The sequence below is a fragment of the Suncus etruscus genome, chromosome 4, assembly GCF_024139225.1.
Source record: "Suncus etruscus isolate mSunEtr1 chromosome 4, mSunEtr1.pri.cur, whole genome shotgun sequence".
Lineage (NCBI taxonomy): Eukaryota > Metazoa > Chordata > Mammalia > Eulipotyphla > Soricidae > Suncus > Suncus etruscus.
Window position 1 is genome coordinate 154,621,715 of NC_064851.1, and position 22,060 is coordinate 154,643,774.

A 22,060-nucleotide genomic window follows, 5' to 3' on the forward strand; every position below is an offset into this window, starting at 1 on the left:
ATTTCATAAATCTGCCCAGCCCACACATGGATTGTGAGGAAACTGCATTTCTTAAAGAGAGATGTGGAGCTGGAGAGATAGCACAATGGTAGGGCATTTGCCTTGCACATAGCCTAATCAGGACAGATGGTGGTTCGAATCCCAGCATCCCATATGGTCCCCCATGCTTGTCAGGAGTGACTTCTGAGCACAAAGCCAGGAGTAACCCCTGAACACCTCCCGGAGGTGAACACCTCCCCAAAATACGAAACAAAGAGAGGTGTGGGGCATGGTCCTTTGCTAGAGACTACAAAGACTGCCAATAGAGAACACACACCCCTTCAAGCTTCAGAAACCTCCAGTCCTGAAAGTATAAAAGCAGGCACAGTATTCTTTCCTTGCACCCCTTCCACAAAGAGTTACCAGGTGAAGAAGGTGCCTAGACAAGGGAAAGGTCCAAATATTATCTAACATCTGAAGGAAGTTCAGTTCAACCAGCTCTTTATTTGAATCCCAAGAATTCCTCACATCTGTAAGAAGGCTAAAGTCACAATGTTGCCTTTCTTTTTATTCAAAGGTAAATTCAGGTACATTTGTGTATCTACAAAGACCACCAACTTCAAAGAAAGGAAATGGGCACATGGGCTGAATCTTTGAGGTGCAACATTTCCTCTTCTTGTGTGAAAAATGTTGTACTTGAGACTTCAATCTATAAGCTGGACATTATTCCTTCTTCCAATCTATATCTCATTGGAAAGATTCAGGCCATTGGGAGCACATATCTCTTTCTGATTCTGAGAAACTTCTGAAAAGGTCACTGCTTCATATATACTGTAGAAGAGAAGGGTTTCTGCCTCTTCTTTTTTGCAATATTCTCCACGGGCCAAGGAATTCTTCACTGAAGGATTGCAATGAGCCAACAGAACCTGGATACCAATGGCCTCGTAATCTCTGCGAACTTCTTTTAGTGTAGAGATCCCTGCTGTATCTAAAAACTGTATTGCACTGCAGTCGATCACTATGGTATGGAGTGCCAAGGGATCAAGGGAAAGGTGCACAGAAAAGTCATCTTGGTTGGCACTGAAAGTTACTGTTTTCTGTTTCATCTTTCTCTTTGCTGACTTCTTTTGGGCCACCTTTACTAAGACTGGGTTGAGAGTTTTTCTGTATAAAGCAGATTTAAAATGGTCTTTGTTTATGTAGTAGAGAGGGGCTGCAAAATGAAAAATCTTGATACCTGGCTTAGTCTGAAGATTCTTATAAGCAGACATGGATTCAAAGACTTCTGACTCTTCCACTAATCCAAGCAATGAAGTTTTTGGCTTCTGAGTGCGGAGAATGACACAGAACATGGAAAAACAAACCCCAATAAGCAAACCTATTTCAGTACTGAGCAGTGCAGAGGAAAGCATAGTAACAAACCAGATCACTGTGTCTAGTCTGCTTACTTGCCACATCTTGGGCAGATCCCGAAACTTGAGAAAGGCTCCCCGGAGGTTTACAATGGTTATCACACCAAGGACACATTTCTGAAGGGAATAAAATAAAGGAGCTATTACCAGGAGCACCAACAAAAGGACCAAAGCTGTCACCACACTAGAAAGCTGAGTTTGGCATCCTGTTGATTCCTTAACCAATGTTTTTGCAAGAGCAGCACTCGTAGTGAAGCAGTGGAAGAAGGACGGGACAATATTGCAAAAGCCTATGGCAAACATTTCCTGATTAGCTCTGACTGTGTAGCCATGTTTCTTGGCAAACATCTCAGAAAGCGACACAGTAATGGCAAAACCAATGATAGAAATAGCTATTGCATCCACAGCTACATTGGGAATTAAGCCCCAGTCCGGTGCTTTGGGTGGCATAAACCCCGTCGGGATATGCCCAGCAATACTGCTGTTGTATTTCTTATTTAGTTCTCCATAATGAGAGGCTAATGTTGCTGCCACTACAACGATAAGCTCAGTAGGAATTGGTGCTTTAAGCTGTGACTTGAAGTGATCGTTGAGTTCTTTGGTTGGCACAAGAACCAGAAGGCACAAAAGGCTAGTGATGAGATCACAGATGTTTGTCTTAAGGATGTTCTGGAAGATATGTATCCATGTAGTGATTAAGGAACCCACACCATTACTTCGAGGAATTTTGAGCCCAAGGAGATACTTGGCCTGAGATGTTAAAATTGTGAAGGAGGCACCAGTGACAAATCCACTCAGCAAGGCATCTGAGAGGTAGACAGAAATAAAGCCCACTTGAAAGAGGCCCATTACTACCTGGAATGAAGGAAACATATTGGATTAGTATAAATGCAGAGAGCTTCAATATCATGCATTACCATGATATTCCTTTGCCTGGAGAAATATTGTTAGAGTATAATATAATTTAAATTTAAAATAATGAAATTATCAGAGAGCAATCTTCTCATTTTACTGACATTCAGATGAATGAATGAATAAGCAACTTGTCCAAGGTCATACTATTACTCGTAAACCCTGAGACAAGAATTTATTTATTCATATTTACTCACTTTTAATTTTAGATTTAATTTTAGATTTTGGATCACACCCAGGGGTGCTTACTCCTGGCTCTGTACTCAGGGATCACTCCTAGTGATGCTTGGGGAACCATTTGCAGAGGTGGGGATTGAACCCAGGTTGGGCCACATGCAAGCTAACCAATCTGATAGCTTATTGTTCTAGCCCCCTGAGACAAGAATTTAGAATTTTTACTATCTTGGACAAGATTTCTTAAATTCAAATGAGGTTCAGAAAAGTATTTCAGAACTATGTCTTGAGCCACACATGGTGATGCTCAGGGGTTACTCCTGGCTCTAAATTAAGGAATTATTCATAGTGGTGCTCCTTGTGGTTGAACTACAAAATCATACTTTCTTTACATTACAAACTGTTACTATATATGAAGTTCTTTTGTTTGTTTGTTTTGGTTTTGAGTCACTCCTGGCGGTGCTCAGGGGTTACTTCTGGCTCTGCGCTCACAAGTCACTGCTGGCGATGCTCAGGAAACCATATGGATGCCAGAGATGAAACTGGATTGGTAGGCAAATGTTCGACCCCTGTGCTGTCAAACTGGTCCATATATATGAAGTTTTAATTATTTATTTACTTGGGGTTTGGGGGGATACTTTGCAGTTCTGAGGGGCTACTTCTAATTATGTTCATGTATGACCTTTGATGTGCTTGAAGGACAATATGAGAAACTAGGGATAGAACTGGACCCATACCCTGCAAGAGAAATATCTTAACCCCTGTACTATTTCTCCATCTCCTAAATTAAATTTTAATTGATAAAAACAAAAAACTACATTTATATCAATATAATCATACTTTCCAGACATAGCACAAAGGAGTGGCATACTTGACTTGCAAGCCTGAGGCCCTAAGTTCAGTTCCTGGCACCAGTATCATATTTTCATACCCAGAGCACTGCCAGGTAGACTCCCAGCACTGCTATGCCCCAGAAACACTATTACTACCTAAATGAGAAACAGTATCTCCAAACAAGTGTTGGCAGGGCCCTGGACTCCTAAAAAGTTAGGGAGATCCCACCTATGCTCTTTCTCCTTCATCACAAGAAACATAATATTCCACTTTTTTGTTTGTCTGGCCACACTTAGAATTGCTCAGGTTTTACTTCTGGCATGGTTCAAGGAATCAGTGGTGCTGGGGATATGAACCCAGATTGGCCTCATGCAAGCAAGTATACTCACTGTACCATCTCTCTGGACTCTCATCACTTTCTTTTTTTTTTTTTTCTACTTTCTAAACTATTATAGAACTCTCTTTAAACCATCCTCACTAAATAGTGTTTATACTGTCCTGTTCTCATATTCTGTAGTTAGAGGTCTAACTTTTACTTATTTATATTTTTCATTCCTAAGAATTCATTGTGCCCTTTCTCAATGTTGGCAAACCACACCAACATTCTTTGGCACATCAACCTCTTTCTCTCCTCTACCAGCACCAAACACAGTGCATTTCTCCTCCCTTGCCCACCTTAGTCCAAATGCCCATAATAGAAGTTTTAATACTGATAGGATTCTGAGAGGCCATAAGGAGAGAGAATGATAATCAAGAGCAGATTAGTATATTTTCTGGGAGACTCAATTTTCTTTTCTGTTTCCTTTTCTTTTTTCCCCATGGTATCAGGATTAAACTCAGGGTCTCACACATGCAAAGCAAGTGTTCTAGCAAGAAATTATTTCCCAATCCAGAATTTCATTTTCATTAATTGCTCTTGGCTGTTCCCTCCCTAACAATCTCAGAAAACTTTCTATAAGAAGAGGCAATAACCTGGGCCAGAGAAATGGCTCACTAACCTAACCATATGTGTTTTGTACTCAGAAGGCCTACGTATGATCATCTAACAAGTTGTCCTCACAGAGCATGACTCATGAGCACATAGTTGGGTGTTGTGCCCAGCATCATAACTGTGACCCCAAAATAAATAAAAAAATAAGAGTCACTTGCCAGGGATTAGGAATATAGCTCAATCGGGTGGGGTTAATTTTTGTCTAGCTTGTCCTAAGCACTGCCAAGAGACCCCTGAGCACTAAGATGGGAGTAGGCTCCAGAAGCATAAGGTGTGGTTCCAAAATAAAAGCAAAAGTTACCCACCAGAGTGACCCTCACCCCATTATACCTTTTCTTGCTGTTAATACTAACTCTGCCAGGAACCAACTGCATATAAATTAAAGCAAACCAATGCACATAAATGGAGGATTCTGGGTATATTGGATCAAAAGCAATCAAATAATTAAAATTTGGCTGACTAAAATTTGCTGGCTAGGAGTATACTTATCTCACCTGTGGAGTCAAACCACAGGTAGTTTGAATTTTGGTTCTACTTCTCCATAATCAGAGCATTAAACAAATGGTAACATTAATTATCATGTTCTCAACAAATCCTTTAATAAGAGATGGTAGGGGATTTTTTTGTTTTGTTCTGGTTTTTGGGTCACATCTGGCAGCGCTCAGGGGTTACTCCTGGCTCTATGCTCAGAAATCGCTCCTGGCAGGCTCAGGAGACCATATGAGATGCCAGGATTTGAACCACTGTCCTTCTGCATGGAAGGCAAACGCCTAACCTTCATGCTATCTGTCCGGCCCCAAGAGATGGTGTTGTTCATATTTCTTTTTGCAAGAAACAACTCCATGCTTCATTGTCTCTTACCTGATAAACTCCAGCCATAAAGGTGACAGTGCTGCCAACTGTAATTGCATAGCAATATTTGTCACATATCTCATCTGATATTTTGTTTAATGTGCTTCCATTTGAAACCATTTCTAACAAGTCAGGAGTCTGGGCAATATCATAGCCAGCTTTGTGTAGTTCTCGTTCGACTACCTCACCAATCATAAGGCACAGTATTCCAAAAATGCCCACAGAGATGTGACGGGAGGTACCTAATAGGAAATAAATGATGCTGGCAAAAAAGGATGTATATAGACCATAGATAGGTTGTTGGCCCGCTAAGAGGGAATATGCGATGGACTGAGGCACCAATAAAATGCCCACAATCAAGCCTGACATCACATCCCCTATGATGTTGTTCTTTAGCTTGTATTTTGGAAGCCACTGCAAAACAGGAAAGAAGCCCAAAATGGTATTTTTGGCTTTAGATGCATTGCACTGGCAACTCTTCTGTATTTTTTTGATGACAAACTGACTATACGTTGTATCTGATTTCTCTTGAGGCTCCAACTGGATCCTGGTATAAGGTCTGCAGTGATCATTGACCTCAGATTGCTGGCAGTCAGTCCTCGAAGTTCTATCATGTTCCAGACGGCTCCTAGATGGTGGACTGTATTGGTCATTTTCTTCAACAAAGTCCCTGTGTGAAAGATCATGTTGTTCTTTGTTTTCTGATGACATTTCTGCAGGTGACTGCTTCAGCTTCCTACCCCTGAGAAAATACCAGGGTCAGCTGATTAATGCTTAGTTTTCACACATTTTGTTAATCTTACTTATTTATAAAAAAGAACAGGAATTCTGTTTGAGGGCAGGTGTTTGATATTTTTACTTGAGCCACTTCATCAGACTCCATCGTAAACAGCTAAGTCAAAATAATGTACTGGGTATAGAACTGCCCCAAATATAAACCACCAAGGCATCTCCAGCTTCAGTTTTTCCTCAAGAAAAGGGGGTCCCTTCCTTTCTATATACTATTGACTGTCTCCACAGGTATTTTACTCCCAGATATTCTACAAAACAGATATAGTCTTTTTGATTGGTCAGTTTTGGGGTCATACCGGTGGTTCTCAGATTATACCTGGAACTGCACTCAGTAATTACTTTATGTACTCAGGGTACCTGGGTTAGTCACATTTAAGGCAAGTGCCTATCCACTGTACAATCGTTCCATCCCAAAAAATCTAATCTTAAAACTTTCACCCCTATGACCTACATGGAACTCCTTAAACAAGGACTTTGGGGTGGTGAGACCCCTTTTAAAATAATCTTCTATTTGCTAAAGATAACAGAAAAGGGGCTGGAGAGATGCCAGGAGCGATTTCTGAGCATGGAGCCAGGAGTGACCCCTGAGTGCTGTGGGTGTGACCCAAGAACCCCTCCCCCCCAAAAAAAGGATAGCAGAAAAAGGAAATGTGAGTAAATATATATATTTTTAAAATTAAAAACAAAAAAACACGGGCAGAATAATACAGCAGGTAGGGCTTTCATGTGGTAGAACCCAGGTTTGATCTCTGGCACCATCTATGGTTTCCTGAGCCCCATCAAAGACTCAGACTAATGTTTCTCAGTGGAGAGGCAAAATTAAGCCCTGAGCACCACTGGCTGTGGCCCCCAAATAAAATAAATAAAATATTAAAAACAAACACTTAAAGAAATTAGGGTAGAAAATTTAAGTCTTTTAACAGCACACCCTTGTTTCTAGGAAAGAAGTGAGAGAACTTGTTAGGCATTGATGACACCAATGTCATCAATGAAACCAATATCAAAAGCACACGGGTGGGCTAATGGCCAACTGTGATCTAGGTCCTGGACGATTATTTATTCTACAGAATTCTGGCATAAAGTAACATTTGCCCTGTGGACAGAATCTGTCATTAAAAAAAAATCAGCTTGGGCCCGGTGAGATAGCACAGCGGCGTTTGCCTTGCAAGCAGCCGATCCAAGACCAAAGGTGGTTGGTTCGAATCCCGGTGTCCCATATGGTCCCCCGTGCCTGCCAGGAGCTATTTCTGAGCAGATAGCCAGGAGTAACCCCTGAGTAACGCCGGTGTGGCCCAAAAAAAAACAAAAAAAAAATCAGCTCACTGTTCCAAGGAAGTACTTCTGGGCCTGGGCAGGAGAAAGAGACAAAGACTTCCAGCTCTTTCACTTGGAGAGTATATTTGCATCTCTACAGAATACTGTGGTAAGAGATCTACAACTAAGAACCATAGGAAAACACTAAAGGTAAAAAAAAAAAGGAAAACCCTAATAGAGAAGAGGCAATAACAAAAACAGAAGAAGAGTGAAAGAGGAGGAAAAAGAAACAGACATATTCCACACTAGAACAAACTACAACAAATCTTGGGTTATGTCATTTTTGTTAGCTTGTTTTGGTTTTTGGGCACACCCAAGAGTATTCAGGGGTTACTCCTGGTTCTGTGCTCAGGACTTACTCCCAGAAGGGTCAGAGGGACCATATGGGATGATGAGGATCAAACCTGGGTCAGTTGTATGCAAGGCAAATGTCCTACTTGCTGTGCTATCTGTCTGGCCACAGGATGTGTAATTTCTTTCTTTAACTTTATGCAGTTCTCTCTTCTGTAACCTTTCTCTCTTCTAGTTCCTAAATAAATCAATTTTGTTTCAAAATAAAAAGAAAAGAAATTCTGAAAGGAACAAAGTATAAATTTCTGGAGCCTAAGAGATTGCTCATGGGACTGAGCAAACAACTTAAATGAACAGCAGGATCCCCAGTACCACAAAGAGCCCTTAACGCCACCACCAAGAACCACTCACCTCATAGTTAGAAGTAGCACTACTGTGTGTGGTTCAAGAAAAAATACTTCACAAATCAGTGTCTCTGTGTAGCATCTCTGTGTAGCGTCTCTCTCTCTCTTCTCTCTCCTCTCTCTCCTCTCTCTCCTCTCTTTCTCTCTCCTCTCTCTCCTCTCTCTTTCTCTCTCTCTCTCTCCTTTCTCTCTCTCTCTCTCCTTTCTCTCTCTCTCTCTCTCTCTCTCTCTCTCTCTCTCTCTCTCTCTCTCTCTCTCTCTCTCTCTCTCTCTCTCTCTCTCCTCCCTCTCCCTCACCCTCTCTCCCTCTCCCTTCCCCCCCCTGCCTTATTGCTTGCACCACCGCTCCGGCTCCACTTCTCTCTTTTTAAGTTTTCTTTAAAATTCATTGAAGGGGTGTGAGACAGTAGGTAAAGTGCTTATCTTGCACATAGCCAACCGGGAGTAGATCTCTTGTATCCCATATAGTCCTCCAAGCACTGCCAGGTGTGATTCCTGAGTGTAGAGCCTGGAGTAACTTGTGAGCATCACTGGGAGAGGCCCAGAAAAAAACAAGTTTTTTAAAAATTCCATTCTAGACAGCACCGAGGATAAGGTGCTTGGGCCAACGCAATTACATCCCAGTACAACATATAGTTGTGGTCAAGCAGTACCAGGAGTGATCCCTGAGCCCAACCTGGCTCAAACCTACCATTGTGCACCCCAACACCCACAAAACAAAATCTTAAAATTCTAGGCTGGAGCTGTAGAAAGAAAGGTAGGTAGTGCACTTGCCTTCAAGTGGCTAACACAGATTTAATCCCCAGCACCCTACATAGTCACCCAAGCAACACCAGGAGTGATCCCTCAGCACAGAACAAAGAACAAGCCCTGAGTACTACCGGTATAATCCCAAAACAAAACAACAAAAACAAAATCTACCTCTTTTACAAAACCCTGAAACCTCCTCTACAAAACCTGCTGATTCACTCTACCCTCAGTGTCCCACAGGTGAAAGATCTCACTGTAGTGCTAATCACAGTTCGTATCAGGTAAGCAGGGGTTCTCCAACTCCCAGAAAAAAATAGCTTTAGGGAAAAAACTTAGTTAATCATTAATAAATGTAATAGAGTAATTGAGATCCTAGGCTTTAAAATGTCTTAATAAAAAATAGTGAATGTGGGCCCGGAGAGATAGCACAGCGGCGTTTGCCTTGCAAGCAGCCGATCCAGGACCTAAGGTGGTTGGTTCGAATCCCGGTGTCCCATATGGTCCCCCGTGCCTGCCAGGAGCTATTTCTGAGCAGACAGCCAGGAGTAACCCCTGAGCACCGCCGGGTGTGGCCCAAAAACCAAAAAAAAAAAAAAATAGTGAATGTAAGATTGGGGACAGAGAGATAAAATAGATGAAAAGCTATAGATGAACAGTTAAAATAGACAAAAATTCAGGAAGTTTCCAGTGACAGAAAAATAAAGTTTTTATTTCTGTGGTTCTATAAGCTGAATGTCATCAAGATAACATAAAGCAGGACTCATCACCATATAAGAAGAAAAAAATCTGTGAAAGTAATTCAACTGATTTTTTTTTTTTTTTTGGTTTTTCGGGTCACACCCATTTTGATGCTCAGGTCTTACTCCCGGCTAAGCGCTCAGAAATTGCCCCTGGGTTGGGGGGACCATATGGGACGCCGGGGGATCGAATCGGGGTCCTTCCTTGGCTAGCGCATGCAAGACAGACACCATACCTCTAGTGCCACCTTGCCGGCCCCAATTCAACTGATTTTGTTTAATCCTAACAATAAAATTTAGGAGAAAGGGGCTATGACAGGTTATGTCAGTGTACAATACTTAAAATAATAGTTACTTTGTTGGTTTTGCAAAGTAAATAGAGAAGAAAATAGATTTAGATAATCACTTACCCTAACTAAGTCAGACTGGTAAAAAACATATAACTGTTCTTCATTCCTCAGTGTGACTGATCTGACACTTATCACTTTATACTTTCAGATAAATTAGAGTGTAATCCTTATGCCCTTAAATTTTGGAACAGCTCTTGTTGATTTCTGGGTCAAAAGGATTTTTCAACCTAGATATATAAAGAAGCATTATAATAAAAACTGACAAAAAATCAAGATTTTGTTCTGCATAGCTGCTATACAGGAGAAAAAAAAACAATAAAAAAAGAAAAGAAAATACATGGGGTCAGAGAAATAGCATAGAAGCAGGGCGTTTGCCTTGCATGTAGAAGGATGGTGGTTCGAATCCCAGCATCCTATATGGTCCCTCGAGCCTGCCAGGAACGATTTCTGAGCATAGAGCCAGGAGTAATCCCTGAGTGCTGTGAGGTGTGACCCAAAAACAAAAACAAACAAACAAACAAAAAAGAAAATACAGCAGTGAACAAACTAAGTTCAAATATTAAAGGTAAAAGATATATTGAATTCGAGATGGAAATTGCCTTTAATATGATAGTAAATTTTACCTAGCCAAAGATTGATGAAATAAAAGATAGATGAATAAAAATGATCTAAGCTGAAATTTAAAAAAAAAGAAAACAGGATAAAACCAAAAAAAACCTGCATAAAAGAAAAACCAGAAGCTGTGATATTGTTAAACAACCTAATTTATACATAATCCAAAAATAGGCAGAGAAGGTCAGAGTGATAGGTCCAAGGGATGAAGCACATGCTTAGCATGAAGGAACCCCAGTTTCAACTTCTGGGGTTACCTGAATACTACTCAGAGCAGTCCTGAAAGCACCACTGAGTATTCCCCCCAAGCATCATCAGGTATTCCCTCTAAAAAATTAATGGGCAGAAGAAATATTTGAAGATACAATTATAACCAGGAAGTCTCCAAAATTAATGGCAAATACCAAAAATACTCAATAACTTCAGAGAACACCAAGGATTACAAAAAACAAAACAAAACAAAACCTCACACCTACACATCAGCCTCTGTGACTTTGTGACACCTGCACATTTCCATTCCAGAGAGGTTTCAAAAAGGCCAAGGAGGTACCTCTTCCCCCCAAATTTCAACTGAGGTGCAGAGAGATAGTACAGCAAGTAAGGCTTTTGCCTTGTACGATGCCAACCCAGGTTTGACCCTTGGTATCCCATATGGCATGATTCCTAAGTGCAGGGCCAGGAGAAACCCCTGAGCATCGCTGGGTGTGGCCCCCCCCAAAAAAACAAAGAAATGTTCAACTGAGTGAAACAAACTTCAAAATTATGAGTTGAGTTAATCCTATAATGGAAGCAGTATGAAGTATACGTACAAGCTTTGGAGGCAAGTACACATTAATTCTAATGATGTAACTGGCTTAATTAAGGGAATCTGAAGAAAAACAAGCAGAGTCTGCTCGAAGGGAAAACATTTTTGGAATGCATCTAGCAACCAAGGAGCAAGAGATTCAAGAGTATACCACACAGATCCAGTATCTCAAGTAAATCCAACAGCCTTGTATTGCCCAACTGGTATAAACTATGGTAGATCCAGGGGTCAACTTGTTTTTCCTAAAAATGAAAGGTGAACAGGAACAGACTAAAGACAAACTGTAAGGTAACAGGCAGGAAAGGTAACCAAATTGTGGTTGAGCAGGAAAGGTAACGAAACTGTGGATTCCTGTTATGTTCAGAAATGGCTTGAACTAAACTGTAAATATACATTTCAGTTTTGTATTATGTTCCTAGCATTTTGTACTGTATCATTTAATTTGGGAGACAATACTGTTCAGGAAAATTAATGCATACTTTTGTCACAATTTGCCTCTTTTTTGGGGGGGGTTCTCTTTCTCTCTTCCTTTTATCCCCTTATTTTGCTTCTACACTTCTGCTACTTTGAAAATTATAACAGTTAATTGTTTTATAGTTTAAAAGGACATTTTGTGCTGACTCAAATTATTTTTATAGGGGTTAATGTGAAGTCATAAATATAAATAAATCTTTCCTTAAAGTGTCTGTATAAATGTGTACTGTGTAAGGTTCCTGTGTAAATAACTCTTACTCAAGATGTTATTAGTCATATGCATCAGTCAGGATTGTTAGAGTAGAAGTGAGGTTATGACTGCCAACTTTGCCCAATAAAGTAGTTCTTTTTTTTTTTTTTTTTTTTTTTTTTTGGTTTTTGGGCCACACCTGGCAGTGCTCAGGGGTTACTCCTGGCTGTCTGCTCAGAAATAGCTCCTGGCAGGCACGGGGGACCATATGGGACACCGGGATTCGAACCAACCACCTTTGGTCCTGGATCGGCTGTTTGCAAGGCAAATGCCGCTGTGCTATCTCTCGGGCCCCAATAAAGTAGTTCTACCACTAAAAGTTGGACTTACAGATGGAGTGTTATAGTAGTTTCAGTGTTAGATGCAGTTTTTTTCCATCATACATAGGTGCACTTTCTCTTTAGGGTTCTGTTTCAGAAATGTGTGTGCATAGTGAATTCAGTTTTTATGAATTGTTATATCCTGTTAATGCATATTGCTCTGTGTCTCTAGTATATCTCATCTGTACTGATCAAAACTAAATAAAGTCCAGTAAGAACTGAAAGAATGAGGAAGGACTTAGAAAATGGATTTCGGAGAAGAAAGCAAACAGGAAGTTCTCAGATTGGGAGAAAGAATCAGAAATGTTAACTGTTTGCTTCCCTCTCACCTTCCCTTTGTTGCAGAGTTAACTGGAGGATGCTCACATATCTGGCCAGGAAGCTAGTGCATTTAGTTGTGGTGCTCCCCACTTGTAAAGAGGCTGCAGAGCACATACACTCAGTCACAGGGCTCGCTTGAGAGCTGCGCTCCGTTACTTGAGCTGATCACCACATTCTGTTTGTAGGGATCTTGGTTGCCCACTGAGACATTTACACATAGGCTCTCCTACCCATTTTCTGGCAATTCTTGAGTTGCTGTGCTCACATATAAAACAGTGGTTCAGACTTTGGGCACTTAAAAATATTTGTGAAGTTATTAGAATAAAGAACAAAGATGGGTTCTGAGTTTCCAAAGTCCTGACAAGGCTGAACTAATAGCTGAGACCAGCTACAGATTACTCTCATTAAATCATAAACCATAAACATCTATTAGGTACTGACTAGAAGCTAGTCTGACCATTGCTAGATACATCACAGGACCTAAATCCAAAACTGGAATCTTAGCTTCCTTCCTTCTTCCCTTCCCTCCTTTCTTCCATAAAAGTTTTTATTAAAAGAAATTTAGATATAGGGTCTGGCAATGTGGCGCTAGAGGTAAGGTGTCTGCCTTGCAAGCGCTAGCCAAGGAAAGGACCATGGTTCGATCCCCTGGCGTCCCATATGGTCCCCCCAAGCCAGGGGCAATTTCTGAGTGCATAGCCAGGAATAACCCCTGAGCATCAAATGGGTGTGGCCCGAAAAACAAAAGAAATTTAGATATGTGAGCGGAGACAAGAGAGATTGTTCAAGAGAGAATATAGGCTGCTTTCAAAGCAGGGAAAGCAGGTGGGAATACAGAGAGAACACAGGCTTGAAAGAAAAGTCAGGTTTAGTGTATTCCCTACCTCCTACTCCCATATGTATTCAATTCAGCAAGTCCTGCCACTCCATCTCGAACACCACTATCCTCTCCCCACCACCCAAAGTATCTGTGAACAATCACTTCTTATTGCTCTCTTACCAATTTACTGAGTAAATCTTACCTGATTTATTCTATAGCCCATAATATTTGAACCCTGCCCATCCCTTCACTTCCATTCCCTATTGCTGATATTCTTTTTTCCTGGAAACATTCTAACTAAATATCTTTTTTTTAAGCCAGTCAAATTGATCAGTGGGGGGTTATATACCAACTTCTGTGATTCTAATGTTGGTAAGTTCTGATAAACCACTGCCATCGGACCAGCCCTAACTGAATATCTTATTAGATATTTGCTCATGCTCAGTTTCATCCTCCAAATTTTCACCGGTCTTTTTTTTTTTTTTTAATGGTTTTTGGTTGATACCTAGCAGTGCTTAAGAGACCACACAGCATCAGGGACTGAAGCCTGGTTTCCAGCATAAAAAGCTGGTGCTCTGGGGCCGGAGAGGTGGCACTAGAGGTAAGGTGTCTGCCTTGCAAGCGCTAGCCAAGGAAGGACCGCGGTTCAATCCCCTGGCATCCCATATAGTCCCCTCAAGCCAGGGGCAATTTCTGAGTGCTTAGCCGGGAGTAACCCCTGAGCATCAAAAAAGGCAGGTGCTCCAGCCTTCTGAGCCATTTTCTCAGTACGTCACAAACCTCTTTTCATCAGTCAGGTCTCAGCCTACCTATAAATTATGTCCTTACAGAGATCTTCCTTGACCACTCCAATAAAATATCTCCATACCTATACTACTGTAAACCCCCCATTTTTTAAAAATATAGAACCCATGACATTTGAAGTTATACTATATGTACATATACATATATACACACACATATATCTAAAGGTCGGGAACACTAAGATAATGTGTTCATTTGTGCAATATATCAAATACCACTGTTTAGCATAGTAAGAGGGAAGCAGACACTCTGGTGGCGAATGTAGTACTAGATTTCTGTATGCATAAAACCCTATCATTAACAATATTGTAAATCATGGTGCTTAATTTAAGTTAAAATTAAAAAAATAAAAACACACAATGATTCCAGGTAGCCTCTGAGCACCAGTGAGTGTGTCCATTCCCCCAAAAACTCATATAGTCTTTTCCCCCCAGGTGTTACTTTGGACTTTTCACTTAGGATTCACTCACAGCCTGCTTGGGACCATATACAGTGCTGGGGAGTAAACCCAGGTTGGCCATGTGCAAGGTAAGAACCCTATATGCTATAATATCACTTTAGTCCCAGTTTTTTTTTTTTTTTGGGGGGGGGTCACATCTGGCAGTGCTCAGGGTTACTCCTGGCTCTACGCTCAGAAATCGCTCCTGGCAGGCTCGGGGGACTATATGGGATGCCGGGATTCAAACAACTGTCCTTCTGCATGCAAGGCAAATGCCCTACCTCCATGCTATCTCTCCGGCTAGTTCCAGTCTTTTGTGTGTGTGTGTGTGTGGTTTATGAGTCACACCCGGCAGTGTTCAGGGGTTACTCCTGGCTCCATGCTCAGAAATTGCTCCTGGCAGGCACGGGGACCATATGGGATGCCAGGATTCGAACCGATGATCTTCTGCATGAAAGGCAAACCGATGACCTTTTGCATGAAAGGCAAACGCCTTACCTCTATGCTATCTCTCTGGCCCCTAGTTCCAGTCTTTTAATTGTGCAAAACACCACTGCTTAGCATAATAAGAGGTCACAAATTCTTGCTGAAATGAATTAAAGGAAAGGTTTCTATGTACAATCAGCAGGTTAAGAGAGGGTTCTAGTAATAAACACTCTGTGTAAAAGATTTATGATCTGAGAGCAGATAGCAGACTGTAGACTGTAAAAAACCCACAATAAAAGGGGGGTATAGGCAAGTAATAGGTATCAGTATAATGAAAAATCCAGGAACAGCTTCCTGAGGTGAAGCTGCAGGAGACAAAACCCGTGAGCTGTAGATGAAGCAAACTCCAAGGCAGAGCTGAGACTCCTGAAGGAGATGAAAACTGAAGAAAAAGATGAGGTGGACTACACAATAGGAAGAATAAAAGGCAAAAAGGAGTATGAAGCTGGAAACAAAAATGGCAATAAAAAAATCTGATTTCAGAGCCCGGAGAGATAGCACAGTGGCGTTTGCCTTGCAAGCAGCCGATCCAGGACCAAAGGTGGTTGATTCAAATCCCGGTGTCCCATAGGGTCCCCCGTGCCTGCAAGGAGCTATTTCTGAGCAAACAGCCAGGAGTAACCCCTGAGCACCGCTGGGTGTGACCCAAAAACAAAACAAAACAAAAAAATCTGATTTCAGGTTTCTTTCTGTCTTATTTATTCTTTCAATTTTAGCTTCTCTCCTGTGTTCAATGCTTTGATTTCTAACTGCTTACTGGGCATCCAATTTGAACATCTGACAGAAAGCGGAAATTGTGTTCCTATATTATCCAGCAATACCACTCCTAGGGATATACCCTAGGAATATAAAAACAATACAAAAATGCCCTCAATGTGCCTTATTCATTGAAGTGCTATTTACAATAGTTAGAATCTGAAAATAACCCAGATGCCCAACAACAAATGAGTTGCTAAAGAAACTGTGGTATATATACACAATGGATATATTGGTTTTTATGCTTTAGTTATTTTAAGAGCTAGCTCAAGTGGGAAAGGCACGCACCAAGCCCTAGCTCAACCCGATGCATCACATGTTCCAAACCAGTAGCAGCCCTGAGAACTGCGAGTGTGGTCACAGTAGTCCCAAGCACTGGTCATCCACCCAACTGAACTCTCAGATCTTTATCATTGCCAAAAGAGGCTGAGAAATCAAGCAGAGCTGGAGGCCAAAAATTATTTAAACAAAGACTTTTTTTTTGTTTCTTTGTTTTTGGGTCACACCCAGCTGTGCTCAGTTGTTACTCCTGGCTCTATGCTCAGAAATTGCTCCTGGCAGGCTCAGGGGACCATTTGGGATGCATATGGGATGCCGGGATTTGAACCACTGTCCTGCATGCAAGGCAAACGCCTTACCTCCATGCTATCTCTCCGACCCCCTAAACAAAGACTTTTTTAAAAACATAACTTGTCTTTTGGGCCGGAAAGATAGCACAGCAGTAGGGCATTTACCTTGCATGCCGCCAACCCAAAAGGGACCTGGTTTGATTCCCAGCATCCCATTTGGTCCCCCAAGCCTGCCAGGAGTGATTTCTGAGTAACCCCTGAGCACTGCTGGGTGTGGCCCCAAAACTAATAAAACTAATAAAAAACTAATAAAAAAGATAACTTGACTTTTGATTCTTTGATAGTATTTTCTAGTAGGTATATTAAATGATGCAAAAATGATAGAAAAGTTTATAGAGACCAAAATATGGGTCAGAGAGATAATACAGAAGGTAAGGTGTGGGCCTGGAGAGATAGCACAGCGGCGTTTGCCTTGCAAGCAGCTGATCCAGGACCAAAGGTGGTTGGTTCGAATCCCGATGTCCCATATGATCCCCCGTGCCTGCCAGGAGTTATTTCTGAGCAGACAGCCAGGAGTAACCCCTGAGCACTGCCGGGTATGGCCCAAAAACCAAAAAAAAAGAAAAAAAAAAAAAGAAGGTAAGGTGTTGGTTTGCCTTGCAAGCAACAAATTTGCTACTTTGCTAATTTGCAAGTTTAATTCTAGATTAAAAAAAACATACAGTCCCTAAGCACTGCCAGGGATAACTCTGAGCAGATAGGAACTAACCCTGAACATCTCATGATGTTCAGTCCATCTCAGCCTCCCAAAAAAGAAATAAGAAAAACAAAAAACAGGGCTGAAGTGACAGCACAGTGGGTAGAGTGTTTGCCTTATACCCAACTGACCCAGGTTTGATCCCTGGCATCCCATATGCCCCCACCCCTGATCCTGCCAGGAGTGATTTCTGAATGCAGAGTCAAAAATAACCTGAGTGCCACTTATGTGGCCAACAAAACAAAACAAAAAAAAAACAAACTAAAACCAACCACCCCCCACTCCCGAAAACAGAACTGGGGAAACAGAACTGGGGAAATAAGAAATTTCATGTGTTTAATGGTTCCAATTTCAAGATTTTGAAATGGGAATATTGGTATATTCGTACTGTGAATGTGATAAATGATACTGATTTGTATATTTAAAGTGTTAAAATGTCCAATTTTATGTTACGTATATTTTTAACACATACAAAACCAGATAGAGAAAACTCAGTATTTGTATGGTTCTTATACTATACATGGAATGGTAAAATGTCACTTGAAGGTAGGCTAAACCCGAAAGCAATTCCTATTAATAACCAAGTCTTATATAAGACTAATAAAGGAGACTTAATTTAGAAAACCAGAAACACTAAATCCAAATGATATAGTGGGGACTTAAATAGCAACTATATAAAATAAACTAGTCTAAAGTTTTTGGGAATCTTAAAATCAACTAAAACGTTAACCTACTATGTGGACAAGTCAACTACCAAAAGAAGGAATTTCCTTAATGTGGAAAAAAATCTCGGTTAAGCTAGGCTGGAAAGGGTGTGGACTGTGTATCGTGGAAATAATCCTCCAAATCTTACTCTGCTTGTAAGCAGCAAAATTTAGACTGAAATCAAAGACTGTCTGGTTTGAACCTATTTTCAAATCTTTAGACAAGTTGGAAGAATGATATGTAGACCAGAACACTTAAAATTCATCCACTTAATACTTTAACAATTCACCCTTTCTTAAAGTGTGCACTTCTACCCTCTATAAACACAGGTTCCTTGAGTTTTCATTTGTTCCCTAACTTTTTGAAAGCTGTAGACATATTAACACCTTAAACACAAAACCAATATTAAAAAACAAAACACTGTGCTATGTTGTCCATTCTTCAAAAGAATTATTAACAACTTGAGAGCATTCCATTTGGATACAATCTTCAGAAATCTGCAATGATTTCCCAACTTAATCCAAGCATAGTTTTTTTTTACACTTGATCTTAGCCAAAAGGCCGAGAAGCGATATAGTTTTTTTTTAATCTATAAAAACATCTGAAAATTTATATTTTTGACTTCTTTTTTTTTTTATGTACCATGTTCCAGTCACCAACCTATGATAACATGAAGCATTCTTTGGCTCCTCTGTTCAATCTTGTACCTTCAGTCTAGAATGTCTTTCCCCTTTAGCTTCTCTTATCTTGGTTCTTTTCTAATACCACAGAATATTAGACTGCAACTCCAACAAACTATGTACGAATGTTTAGAATTTAAATCTACAGGTCTCGAGGCCAGAGTGGTGATGCAAGAGGTAAGGTGTCTTGCCCTGCCCACGCTACCCTAGGATGGACGCATTTTGATCCCCCCAGCATCCCATATGGTCTCCCAAGCCAGGAGTGATTTCCAAGTTAGTAACCCCTAAGCGTCACTGGGTTTGGCCCAAAAACAAACAAACAAACAAATATTTACAGGTCTCTCAATCTAGAGTACATATAGAAAATTTTTTTCTCATTTTCACAAACCTAAAACCTAAACCAATGCCTCACACTTGATGTATATCTAAGTTTAATGACATAAAAAGTGAGGTGTTAGATATACTAAACATAAAAAATCCTTATTTTATAGCTATGATAAATTATTAACTGTTCATTTATATATTTAGTACAAACATATACGGTTTATATCAGCAGTATAAGCACTATGACATCGTTTCTAGAAAAAGCCCAATAAAAGACAAAGTAATAGAATATCTGAGGAAAATAATATAAACCCACAATAAAAATGCCAAATAGTTCTCTGCATTGTAATTTGCTGAATAGTAATTCTCTGCTTTCAATTTTTCCCTATACTTCTCTTATTTGTCTCTTCAGTTAATCTGAGGGCCACATAACAATTCCCACTATCCAGTATTAAAAAAAAATCAGGGCCCGGAGAGATAGCACAGCGGCATTTGCCTTGCAAGCAGCTGATCCAGGACCTAAGGTGGTTGGTTCGAATCCCGTGTCCCATCGTGCCTGCCAGGAGCTGTTTCTGAGCAGACAGCCAGGTGTGACTCCTGAGCACTGCCGGGTGTGACACAAAAACCAAAAAAAAAAAAAAAAAAAAAAAGTTTAATCACTTGGTTACCTGCAAGGACCAATTTCTCAAACTGCAGAGTACCTAAAGATGCCCAAATTTGTTTCCTACGATTAGTCTCAGGAAATAGTTCACAGAAATATCATGTGGTCAAAACCTCCATTCATTTCTGAATTTGTTTCTACATTTCTACAAAGGAAAAGTTTGGAAGAAGGATAAAAATTAAATTATCATTATTCATTTTTTTTGGGTGGTCACAGCTGGCAGTGCTCAGAGGTAACTCATGGCTCTGCACTCAGGAATCACTCCTGGCTGTGCTTGGAAAATCATATATGATGCTGGGGATCGAACCTGGGTTGGTCGCACCTGGGTTGATCATGTGCAAAAAAAGTACTTTACCTGCTGTACCATTCCTATGGTCCCACAATTAAATTATTTTTATCTGCTTTTTCTTTGGTTTTGGGCCACACCCTAGAGTGTTCACAACTTATTTTTGGCTCTATGCTCAGGGATCACTCCTGGTGGTGCTCAGGGGACAGACGGTATGGAGTGCCAGGGATCAAACCTGGGTCAATCACAGCAAAGCAAATGTCCTACCCACCTACTATCATTCAGGCCCCAAACATTATCTGCTCATATTACACACATGCATTTAGTAGGTTTTTTTTTCCCAATAGGAACAACAATGTGACATTTATCTCTATAGCTTTGGTTCAGGGTAGATTTCCTGCTTATGTTGCCCCACAAAAATGAATACTGCTCCTTAACTATGTTCATAACTTTTGGGGGTTTTGGGGTCACACCCGGTGGTGATCAGGGGTTACTCCTGGCTCTGCACTCAGAAATTATTCCTGGCAGGCTTGAGGAGATCATATGGAATGCCTGAAATCGAACTGGCATCTGTCTGGGTTGGTTGCGTGCAAAGCAAACGCCCCATTGCTGTGCTATCGCTTGGGTCCCTATGTCCTTAATTTTTGCCCTCACTTCTTTTAGACTTTTACCCTTATATTGATTAATTGGGTCCTTCCTAGACACACTACACAAATCAACATCTCTCTGACACTTGGCTGTCTTCTCTAAATCTTACTCTAGGAGGCAGCATATGATACAATAATAACCAAATATTACAAAATGATAGCACAGCGGTAGGATATTTGCCTTGAACACAAACCTGGGCTCTATCCTCAGCATCCCATACATTCCCCGGGCCTGCCAGGAGCAAATTTCTAAGCGCAGAGCGGGGAGTAACACCTGAACACCACCAGGTATGGCTAGCCCCCAAACAAACAAACAAACAAACAAAAACACCAAAGATCTGTTAAGATGAAGAAAAAATATCCAGGGATGAGATGAGATCTGAGAGTGCACTCTTAGGGAATTCTAAGATAGTTAATTAAGGGCCATGCTTGGAGATGTATGTGATTAGATATGTCATTGAGTATGTTAAGGAGTCTGAATAACTCTATTCAGGTCCCAAATCTGATGTTCAGTACCACTTTGTCACTGCACTTCACTTTCAGAGTCAGTTTCTCATTCACAAGGGGATTGCATTAACCTCTTGGGATTCTCAAAAACTAACAGCAAGTATTGGTACCTAGCATTAGTGCAATAAATGATAGCTACTGCTATCTGTCCCTTGAGATCCCTGAAGGAAAAACTGGGGCCTTTTTGCCAGTAGGCAGAGCTGGGCACATGGCTGCAGCTAAGCCTACAACTTGCATACGTGAGTCCATGCTTATTGACCCGACTTCCAGAGACAAGGACTTTTTCTGGAGGCCAATCTTGTGGAAAGCAGAGTTCACATAATGGACGGGTGTAGAGGTGAAGATGGAAAGAAGGGTGCCTAAGGGGGTGGTGTCTTTTCTATTTTTTCTTTATTTATTTCCTGAATGCGTTCATTTGATAGGATCTTCAGTTGTGCAGAGAGAGAGAGAGAGAGAGAGAGAGAGAGAGAGAGAGAGAGAGAGAGAGAGAGAGAGAGAGAGAGAGAGAGAGAGAGAGAGGTCCAGTCTGTTGGTCCCCAGTGTGTTGGGAAGAAGGGGGTAACAGGTCTGAACCCTGCAAAGGAGATGCTGTCAGTGAAACTTGCAACCTCAGGGCAAGTCCAGGATCCGGGTGGTGGCTTGAGCTCAAATAACCAGGTGTGTGGTTAAAGATCCCCCAAGATCTCTCCCCCAGGCCAGCCTCAGTTTCCCCGCCGTGGTCTGTCCTGAGAGTTGGGGTGCTGGGGGTGCCTGTGCGACCCCCCTCCGGCCCCAGGCAGCTTAGAGGGGGTGAAGCAGGCGCCTTGCTCTTGACGGGGGGGCCCGGCCGGAATGTGGGGTGCAGTGCTCAGGCCAAGCAGCAGCAGGGGGTGCCCGGCGTGGGTGGCCCGGCTCAAGGGGGGCCCGGCCTCCAGGGGAGCACGCCGAGGCACACCCACCTGTCAGGGCTTCGAGCCACAGGCCCGGACCCCGCTCCCTCCCGCGCCCGCCTCCCTTCGCCCGGCTCACCTCCAGGATCCCGGCTTCCCCGAGCGCTGACCAGGGG

General features: G+C 41.5%; 1 protein-coding gene across 1 annotated transcript; it reads right to left on the reverse strand.

The window, feature by feature from the left end:
* Window positions 1-679: 679 nt before the first annotated feature.
* Window positions 680-22,060, reverse strand: SLC26A2 (solute carrier family 26 member 2). The gene is made up of 3 exons (XM_049771814.1): window positions 22,024-22,060; window positions 5,164-5,896; window positions 680-2,246 (listed from the first exon to the last, which is right to left on the reverse strand). Exons 2-3 carry the CDS (start codon window positions 5,863-5,865, stop codon window positions 720-722), a joined length of 2,229 nt encoding a protein of 742 aa, XP_049627771.1. The 5' UTR covers window positions 5,866-5,896; window positions 22,024-22,060; the 3' UTR covers window positions 680-719.

Bases quoted from the DNA above. Each gene is read 5' to 3' on its own strand.
- SLC26A2 (XM_049771814.1), bottom strand. From the start codon at position 5,865: ATGTCATCAGAAAACAAAGAACAACATGATCTTTCACACAGGGACTTT. The intron at 2,247-5,163 runs GTAAGAGACAAT...CCTTCATTCCAG, and splicing joins TTATGGCTGGAGTTTATCAG to GTAGTAATGGGCCTCTTTCA.